Here is a 10,244-nt window from a genome sequence, read left to right as displayed (position 1 = left end):
CTCTCTCTCTCTTCTTTTCTCTCTCTCTTCTTTTCCTTCCTTTCCTATTTTTTTTTTATTATATATTACTTTTTAATCTCGTTCACTACTGGTACTATGTCCCTGCCTAATTGGTATCATGATATGGGCAAGCATGGACCTAAAAAAAACACCAGTTCACGACACTGCCCGTAGCCACCACAACACCACAAATGCAACACCAAAACATCACAACCACAATAATCACGATGACTTCACTTAGAAGGGCAAAAGAATAGCGACGTTGGCCTGATTCGAACAGACGCTTCCGAAGAAACAAGATAGGATGATATAGGATCAATTCTAGTCTTGCGCATTAGACCACTCTGCCACAACGCCTTGTGGTGATTGTTGAGTTGGTGGAGTTTATTAGCAACCATGTTGATACAGACCTGGGTCGGTGACTGCTTTGCCCAAGTGGACTGACTCGTTGTGGATGGTGTGTGGTCTTGTTCTTATTAGACTAACATTGACATAAAGATAGGTCGGGGACGGATTCAGAGTGTACAGGATACCTTTAAAAATTGCACTTCTACAGGAAAGTGAATATAGTGGAAGTTCAAAATAGAGCTATGCGATAATTAAAGTGATGACCAAGTGACTCTTCATAGGAGCAGCTCTGCTCTTTTCGCCCGAATGACTTCCACCTTCTTTTACCCTCCAAAGCACAACATCTCATCAATATCTTCAAAAATTCCAGTGCTCAGCCTTTGTGGGCCTCCTATCAAGGGTATCGATTCATTAGTGTGTTAACCCAGCCTTTTTATACAGCTGCGATAGTGGGTGTGTATGCTATGATGCTGTATATGCGCCTATAGTCGACTCAAGATGCAGCTGGGAAGACATCTATGAGGCACAACCGAGTTAAACTTCACGCTGCGCACGGGATGCAGCCTCTTAAACAGAGGCATGCCAATCACTCAAACCAATCAATATCTTGGTGAGCCATGCTTGTGTTTTTGTTAACATTTCTTGCCGCCAGGATTGTCCCTTTGTTGTAGCCCAAGGTCGCCCACCACAATGCCAGCCGGGAAATGACCACATATGCGGTGGACTTCTTCTGAGTGGGCTGTTCTGTGATTGCAAGAGGCGCTCATATGATTGAGACAAGGCGACGTATGCTCTATCTCCTCCGGAGCCTATAGACATATATTACGACATGGCCCACAAATGTTCTACATTTTGGGGAATCACAAAACGACCACAACTATATACGATGGAAATTATTTGTGTCAAATTGGCAGCCGGCGCAGTGTATGAAAACCTGAAGTTTCTGGCCAGACAGAACCGAAGAGGAGAAAAGATTATTGCAAATTATGGCACTTTGCATGCTATACCGCATAGTTTTATCGTAACTCGCGTGTTATAATACGCGTACAATTGATGCGAAATGGGAGAACAGGATATTGCCACATGGCCGTGCCTCATAAAACTTATAAGAGTCGCTTATGCGATTTCAATTTTTTTTTTTTTTCATGTTTTCAAAAAAATGAAACTGAATGAGAAAGATGGTCCATCATTTCTTTTTCGATAATCTCTAAGCAATAATTAATCAGTTTACCAATATTGCTTGTTTTTAGATCAGGCGAAGCGTATACGTTGTTATTGCTTTCCATGTACTGCATGCACGTATATATATTCGGCCAGAATCAATATATTGTAATTAGTTGCTCGTATGTGTTGAGCGATATATACTTCAACATTAGCCTGACCTTAGTATAGAGCGGAATAAATACCTACGCATCATTAAGGGGGTTGAAAATTAGCCGAGGCTGGTGTGCAAACTTGAAGGCCAATCACATGAAGTGTATTCATAGATTTAGAGCCTCGACCAGCCCTTTCTTCGATCTTGGATCAATATCGATCTCCTTATGATCTTTGATTTTGGAAGCAGCAGTTGTGTTTTGAACAAAACACCATGTTCGGCCCCACCTCGCACTTCTTGGCGTCCCGATGTCCGAGGATCCACGGGCCGTCTCCGTCCCCGAGTCGTTCTGTGTGCAATTCGGCCTACAAACCTCGGCCTGGATGTTTACAATCTTGGGCAGTCTACGCTCCTAATTCTTTACTTTTCTCACCAATCACTACGTGGCCTTTTATTCGGACATGCCTTTCACGATTGTCCAACATGATTCTGTCTTTGTAGAGTGGAGCATCTTGATGTCATTTGGGCTGGAAGTAGTCGTTTCTCGGCTTGGCTTTGCTGGGCTGCCACGTGGATCTGGGTGCTGCCGCCCTTGGCACGAATACAAGGAGCTGGGAGTGTTCCACCCCCATGGCGATCTGCTTACCCACTTGGGTCTTGAGTCGATATGCTTACCTACAATATAAAGCTTTCCCATGAGCGTCATCTTCTGCCGGAGGAAAGAATTGCGAAGGTGACTTGCTCAGCTCGATCGTTTGGCTTGTCTCCCAGCCAGTCTCAACCCAGTTGCTTGCTATCTTACTGCGCTGGCGAACACAGAGCGAAATGGATATTCGTACACGTAGGCTACATGTTGAAAAATACTGACAGAGACGATTCTGATAGTCAATAGGTGCCAGCTCCTCAGGCTATGTTGACCCCAACTTCCCCAATCCTGGTGGCAAGTGGGACACATATGTTATCATCTACGGCTATACGCCAGCCTTTTCGCTTGCGATCTTTGCCGCCGCATGGTTCGTTCTGTTTCTAGTTGTCCACCTCGCGCAGGCGATACGGCATCGTAGCTGGTATTTCATCACGTTCCCCATTGGCCTCCTATTCGAGGTCATCGGCTATGTTGCGCGCTCTTTATCGGCAAAGAAGGATCCGTACAACTTGATATACTTCATTATCCAGTACTTCTTCATCGTCACAGCACCCGTGTTTCTCGCCGCAGGGATTTATACCATCTTATCTGCCGTCATATCAAGGGTTGAATCTGGACGCCGGTTTGCCTTCATCTCACCAAAGACAATCATCTGGTTCTTCGTCGTCTCCGATGTCATCTCGACGATTTTGCAGATCACCGGCGCTGCGCTTATTGGCGTGACGGAGTCTCGGCGGGAGGACCCGACTACGGCCAACAACATCTTACTTGGGGGCTTGGCTTATCAGGTCTTCTCCTTGGGCATGTTCCTGATTTTGACAGTCACCTTTATCCTACGTGGACGGCGACAGGTTGCCAAGGCAGGCTTGATGAGATTTTATCTGGTTCTGCTCGTGGCGACTGTATTGATTTATTTACGCACCTGTTTCCGACTTGCGGAGACGGCTGAAGGCCTCGGCGGGTCTTTGTACACCAACGAAGTCCTCTTTGCATGCCTTGAGTTTGCCCCAGTGGCCCTTACGACATTGCTGTTTTCTGTGTGGCATCCAGGAAGATGTGTTGGAAAGAAAATGGTGCCTGCAAATGGCATGTTATCAAAGACAGAAACACCAGGGTCTCACTTTTGAACGATTCGGGCGAGTTGGAGACCCATATTCGGATTCTTCAGCTAGTAATGAGAGGCAGTAATACGATGGAAAGCATTTATAGATACATGTTTGTAATTGTCAGATGGTGGATCATAGTTCCCATACACTGGGTTGAGCACACTGATTAACATTATAGTATTCAAATAGATATACGGGACCTCCTGGGGATTAGCCGGGACCACCCAAATAAGCGTACACTCAGAAAAGCTAAGAGGCGCAGAACATAGATCAATACATCACATAAGTGACACCAGACCAGTTTAAACTCCAATAGGAAAGCACCACCTTGATCAACATAAATCATTAATGCCTCGTCCCCCTTTCGGCATAAAAGCCGGAACTAACCCACCGTTACGCTCTCAGCTCATATGCAAGGATATGCAAGGATTCCTTTAGAGGGGTTTTCCACTTTACGTTGCCTTGACGAGCTTCGCGATGGTTTAATCGGATAATATATCGTCGACTTGCTAGTCTATTGAATAATTATCTTGTCCCTCCGCTCTTATTCGCATGCTTACCTGTTCACTTCCCATCGCAGCCGCTGGTGGAACTAGTGTACATTAGCGAAGAGGATGTTGAATCATCCACGAGCCTTATGCCGCACGCCCGCCCGCCCGCCGCCTGACGATCGATAGGCAAGCAGGGGCCTGAATAAAACCTAGACCATCGCCATAGCCTATATTCCTAAAGCCCTTCGATGTTTACCAAACCCATTTAGCTCGTGGAAAGCTTGGCTGCTTGATCCCATGTCAGGTGAGGGGTGAGGGGTGGGTGGAAATTGTATGGGAGGCAATCAATAAATAAGCGCCCTTGAAATTCGGGAGTTAGGGGCCAAATCCTTTTATTATCAAAGATGATACCCTAATGTAAGAGTGGCGTCGACTCTTAGACATTCGGAGCTGAGAAAACGTTTCATTTCATCGTAAACAGCTTAGGTATGATTGGGTATCATCCTCTAATCAAAAGGACAAGCAATAATACTCGTAGTAAAAGCACGAATGTACTGCCGTTGGCCCATTCTTGCTTTGATCTTTTCCCCTCGTGATTGCTCTCGACTGCTGAACCAGCTCCCCTGAATACTTTCACTGGTCCAATTGCAGCGCGAACGACCCGATCATTTATGCCTGAAACCACTCCTTTTTAGCACGCCGCAAGTACAGCGGCAACGGCGGGCTTTTATATGGCTGTTACCAAGGTAGATGATTAATTGCGAGACTAGGGAAACCGGCAAGAATGGCGGAAACGACTCTGCCTGATGCCAACATATATAGTAATCATACTTTTACGAGCCTTATTCCATTGTAGAACGCCCCCTGGACCCCTAAGTTGTCCGCGAATAAGCCTAGCCTTACATACCTAGGTGCATACTGCCACGTTGGGCCAACCACTCGTAGCACTTCGCAAGGCGGCTATCCTGCTGTGTGGCAACGCGGTTACTTAACGTATTAATACCTAACCCAAGTGCTGCTTTTACCGGTTCCCACCTTTTTACTGACTTCTACTTTACACACACACACACCCACTTTTCTGACCTATTCTCGATCCCCGTTTCATACCGTTTTATGAGAGATCTACCCCATGTACCCTTTTTTTTTTTTGAAGGTGCATTAATCCGCAAGAACTGCTCAAGTATAATCGCCTCGCGTCGTTCCTCTGCCATCTCTCGACAATTCGGTTGTCGCGACGTTCAAGCAACAAGACTGCCCATTCTGGATATTCTCAACATGGAGGCTCCGAACTCAAAGGCTGAAGGCCCCACATTGCAGACTGAGAGTGAAAGGATGGACACAAACCCCCTGATGGGCAGCAATGCAGCACCGATGCCTACTCGTTCTTTCAGAGAAGGAGGCCTGGGAGGTTCCAAGCTCCTCAAATCCCCAGGCATTCTGAGATGGTGCCAAGACTCTTGGATAGTTGAAGATCTGGCTCTAGCATTATCAGTATCATGCTTGGTTGCCATTTCCGTCATCCTATCTTGTTTCCATGACAAGCCAGCCGATTCATGGCATTCAGGTCTTGGTATCAATGCCGTTTTGTCCATTTTGGCGACAGCCTTGAAGGGATCAGTTGTGCTAGCTGCAAGCTCATCAATAGGACAACTAAAATGGGCATGGTACTCTCAATCGCCTCAACCTCTGGAGTATTTTCAAGCTTTCGATAGCGCGTCCCGAGGCCCGATTGGTGCGTTACTGCTCCTTTGGAGCGGAACTCGGTCTGCGCTTGCTATTACAGGGTCATTAATCATGCTGGTGGCCCTGGGTTCAGACGCAACAATCCAGGCGTCCACCTCGCAGCAGTCCAGACTGAGACTTACAGATACCGCCACTGTGCCAGTGGCCAAATTTCTTGACCCAAACATCACTTCCGATCCCTTACTCTTAAGGGCAATATATACTGGGACATTCAGCGCTCAAAACATTTCGAACAACGCTCTGTATTCTGGGGCAGTGGATGTCTCGCCTACCGGATCTTTGGAAGCCCTTGACACTGTCACGCCTTTTTGCAGTACCGGTAGTTGCACTTTCGAGCCATATGCCTCTTTAGCCATTAAACACCAATGCTCGAATATAACCGATCAGCTCCAGTATGAGAATGATGGGACAAGTTACAGAATCGTCAAATTATCAACTTATCCCATATTTCCTCCAGAATCTGTGAATCAGGGCCCGAGTCTCAATCTCAGCGGTCAAATGGCTCTCGACCCGTTCAGTTTTGAGGAGAACCTAGACCAAAGTACCTTCCTTAACATGTCTTCAAAAATAATGGATGAAGTAACTGAAGCCTCATACAACTCGACCAACTTGTCTTTCACGGAAGTCTACATGATATTGTTCGAGGCTGCTACGGACAGTTTCCAATCATTTCGGTGCACTCTTGACTTGGGCTTGCAACTATACACTGCATCAATAGAACAGGGACTGTTTACGGAAACCCCCGGCGACTTCATCAAAGGGAACTGGACGTTGAGGACACGTGACGGCATCGACACCAATCCTGAGGCTGCTAAGATTTCGTCGGGTTCCTATTGGTCACTCGAAACGACTGCGGCTGGCAAGAGATACCCGGTGGCGGTTTCATCCACAGGCTGGGACATGATTCGTTACGAGGTTTCTCCACACTTCTCTGGTGAAATTATGGGTTTGAGTGTTCACAAGTGTGAGGATAATTATATTCTTGCGGAAGCCATCATACAACTTCGACCCTGGAATACGACATTGGATTTTATTTTCGAGAGTATTGCCCGAAGCGTCACGCAATATCTGCGCACGGCTTCTGTTGACGTTGCCATTGGTACGACTCAATACCAGGAACAGTACATACAAGTGCGCTGGCCATGGCTTATCTTACCTGTCGTGCTGGTATTGTCGAATATTGTTTTCGTGCTCAGTGTGCGTTTGCAAAGCCGGCAACTTCAATTACCCAGCTGGAGGAATAGTGCGCTAGCTACTTTGCTGAATGACAATAACACGGGTGAAGGCAAAATAGTATGCGAACTGCAAAAGGGCCAGATTATACCAATCGGTCCGCACCCACGTTTTGGGACAATAAGCGAGATAGACGCATGGGCTAATGCACGATATGCCTTAGGGAGAGGCTGTCACAATGGAAAACCGGGGGTATACACAACTGAGAACGACAGCTTAGAGGAGCTTGATGAGATAATGTGATAAAAGCAAAACAGTAGTGGGTCATTTTATTTAATAGAAAACAAAGGAAAGCATCCCTGCCTTATAAGGATGGCGGCTGGTCTATCACTGGAACCTTGCATCGAACCGGAGCTCTGAAAGAGCATAATTGTCACGGCATATAATACCACTATACGAAGAGGGAAAGAGCAGCTCGCAATCGTTGGGAAACGATCACGAGCTGGGACCTATATGCCCACGGGACGGGGACGAGACCGGTGCCATACAGTATCTGCCATAACACGGTTAGTCAATTTTAAATATTTTCCCTTGAATCCAACGCAGCTGGCTTAAATAAATTAAATAGAAGAAAATCTCATAAGCAAGAGTTCCCAGCTGACGACGACTGATAGCCAATAATAATGAGTGTTAAAGAAGTTGACTTTAATCTCCTTCTATTAAATAAAACCGCTAAAAGTTAAAGCCGTTATTTTATAAATATATATTTGTAATTATTAGCCTGGGTAGATTCTAAATATATTTAGAACTATATTTTGCTTGGAGTTAGAGTTGTGTTATATCGATATTACATTTGTATCACAAAAACAAAAGTCACTTTGGAACACTCCATTAAATAAATCAACCATGCTTTATTAAGCTTTCTCTGAAAAATTAAACCAGTCCATATATTTCAGTACAGCTTTTTGCATCTCCATCGTCCCCGCCTCGATTATGGTAGTGAGAGGTCGACCCTTAGTCTCCTCCCTTGAGGCAGCATAGTGATCATTAAAGCCGCGGTTAATATTGATTTTAACAACACCAGCCTTAATGCACCGCTCATAAATTTCCTTGCTGAATGGGTTAGCTTACAAAATGTCTCTCGAGCTCTCCTTGAGGCCTATACAGATATCGTCTCTGGCGCAAGGCCTAGGACGGAGTAATCGCTGCATTGAGCTCTGATTAAATTGAAGGAGAAACATCGTCAGGTATGCGGTTCTCAAACACCAGATATGGACCATCATGAGTCGAGGTGAAGATATCGTGCAGGTAAAACTCTCCGTGCTTGCCGGTACCAATATCACCTAGGCCTCCAGGCGCAGCCCTGAAGTCAAAGTGCCACATAATCTTAGCTAGAGCCAGACTTGATTCTAAATAAGCCATGGGTTTACCAGCGCAACCCCGAGCACCTGTGATGAATGGTGCAAATGCTTCGCGGTTTGCTCTAGGTAAAGTAGTTCCATCATTTGGATCGTCGGTCTCCAGCCAGCGCTCAGGGCTGTAGACGAAAGGTTGGGGAAAGTATTTCTGCGATACCCGTCAGCTGTTGTCCTTGAGACTCTTCGAAGTAGAATGCAGAACCCCCTCCGAAGTATGATGACGAACCTCGTTATGGTGTAGCGAATATATATTCACACCAACTTTTGTGCCGTCCGGAATGACGTGTCCGTCCACGACCAATGGTCCGGCCGCCTTTTCCTCCGGCGCCAAGTGTCTCCATAGAGCACCTGGGATCGGCGGCGACATTCTCAGAGCTTCGTCGATACAAGCACGGAGGTAACGACAGTTTGTCACCTTGGCCCCCTGAATCCCATCAGCGGTCTCGAAGGTCGTCCGGATCTCCCGGGAAAGCTTGCGGTAGCAATCCGGATTGCGCGCAAGGTAGAATAGTGTCGCACTCATGGCGGTGGAGGTCGTGTCACCCCCTGTACCTATGGGTGAGCATGGCGATTACAGGATGCGACAGCGAGGGTGAGATCCGAGACTAACCTGCTATAATGAAGAAAAAGGCCTCTAGCCAGAGATCACCCATACGAATACTCCCGTCGCTTTCGGGCTTCAGTGAGTCGGCCAGAAAGGAATACCAATCACGTCGGGCATGAGTCTCTTGAGCCATGCGGGTATGGATCATGGTTCCTATAAGCTGCGCCGTCCTTTCGCGTTCTGCTTTAAAGAAGAGATTGAAATAACGCTGTAACTTGAATCGCGGGATCACAGGAATTTGCATGAAAATGTTCATGCGATGATTTCCACGGGTCAGCTGGTCAGCCAGGAACTGATTCTCCGGATCTGATTGGAGGTTCATGGCATAACCAAAAGACAAAAGACCAATGATATCGAAACTCAGATAGCTGCATCGATCCTTCATGTTCACAGGCTCATGGAGCGTTTCCGATAGTTTCTGTATAAATACATCGGTATGCTCGAGCATGGTCGGTTCAAATTCTCTCATCGAGGCGTCGGTAGTCGCGCGACCAACCAGTCTACGTTTGCGACTATGCAAGCCCCGATCTAGAGCGTTCCAGATGCTGAAAGTACCGGCCTTTGCCTGGGTCGCCAGATATAGCGGTGGCTTCGTGGTCCTCTCGTTTTGGTAGATGTCTGGAATGTTAGTAGAGTGGGCAGTCCGCTTATATGGCGTACGTACCTCTCAAAGCTTCAAGGGAGTCGAAAACGAGCCTATCTGGCCCCAGCCGGACGACAGGGCCTGTTCGCGCACACAAGTCAACATTCTCATGATGCTCTGGCGTTTCAGAGGTCTTGTTAGCTCACCGTATTTCTGGTGGTACTCCCATGTTTCTAGGTGCAGCTTGCGCTCGAGGGCGAAGAATGCAGCGTAGAGATTGGTGAACTTGGCCAGCAGTGGACCTGGGTACCTCCTCAGGGGATGCAAAAAGATTTCATAGCCGAGGAAAACAGCGACCTGCGTTTCTATCAGTAGACTGCGCTACATCAGTGGGCAGGCGGGAAATCCTAACAAGAGTGATTGCGCCATAGAGCAGAGAGGTAGAGCCTCCGTATTGCAGAACGAGAGAACCCATGACGGACGCTGAGTGACTGGAACAAATGCCAAATCAATCAGATGCCTGGCTTGGGATGAGGAGTTGAGGTTTATTCAAAAGAAGTTGATCAAGTAGAACTGACAGACGCACAAGCGCGGAATACTTGACCCAGCAGCACGTGTTTTATCAGGCCGTTGTTGGATCTCCTGCTGGGTACTTTGTACCGTGTCATCTCTGATTCGATCACCGGTGAACGCAGCATCAGGGGTGAGTGAAGCAGAGGCGGGGCTGTAGGACCGCTGCGATAGCCGTAGCAATTCCCGTACAGCATCTTTCGAGCCAAGACACCTGTCAGGTTACCCCAAACTGCCACTGATGCAA

The 10,244-nt window shown here is 47.1% G+C and overlaps 3 protein-coding genes across 3 annotated transcripts; 2 read left to right on the top strand and 1 right to left on the bottom strand.

Annotated features, from left to right (window-relative positions):
- Positions 1 to 2,488: 2,488 nt before the first annotated feature.
- On the top strand, positions 2,489 to 3,436 carry PFICI_08710 (uncharacterized protein; the record flags this gene model as incomplete). Its single annotated transcript, XM_007837291.1, has 2 exons — positions 2,489 to 2,504; positions 2,556 to 3,436. 2 exons carry the CDS (start codon positions 2,489 to 2,491, stop codon positions 3,434 to 3,436), a joined length of 897 nt encoding a protein of 298 aa, XP_007835482.1.
- A 1,745-nt stretch (positions 3,437 to 5,181) lies between these two features.
- Positions 5,182 to 7,125, top strand: PFICI_08709 (uncharacterized protein; the record flags this gene model as incomplete). The annotated part of the gene is made up of 1 exon (XM_007837290.1): positions 5,182 to 7,125. The coding sequence occupies one exon, from the start codon at positions 5,182 to 5,184 to the stop codon at positions 7,123 to 7,125; it is 1,944 nt and encodes a 647-aa protein (XP_007835481.1).
- Positions 7,126 to 8,043: 918 nt separating this feature from the next.
- PFICI_08708 (uncharacterized protein) lies at positions 8,044 to 9,902 on the bottom strand (the record flags this gene model as incomplete). Its single annotated transcript, XM_007837289.1, has 6 exons — positions 8,044 to 8,388; positions 8,467 to 8,786; positions 8,851 to 9,462; positions 9,509 to 9,568; positions 9,634 to 9,784; positions 9,840 to 9,902. The coding sequence occupies 6 exons, from the start codon at positions 9,900 to 9,902 to the stop codon at positions 8,044 to 8,046; spliced, it is 1,551 nt and encodes a 516-aa protein (XP_007835480.1).
- Positions 9,903 to 10,244: the final 342 nt, after the last annotated feature.

The sequence above is a fragment of the Pestalotiopsis fici genome (assembly GCF_000516985.1).
Source record: "Pestalotiopsis fici W106-1 unplaced genomic scaffold PFICI_Scf_6, whole genome shotgun sequence".
Classification (NCBI taxonomy): Eukaryota; Fungi; Ascomycota; class Sordariomycetes; order Amphisphaeriales; family Sporocadaceae; genus Pestalotiopsis; species Pestalotiopsis fici.
The sequence above is the reverse complement of the archived record's forward strand: the minus strand, read 5'-3'. Positions and strand labels throughout refer to the sequence as shown.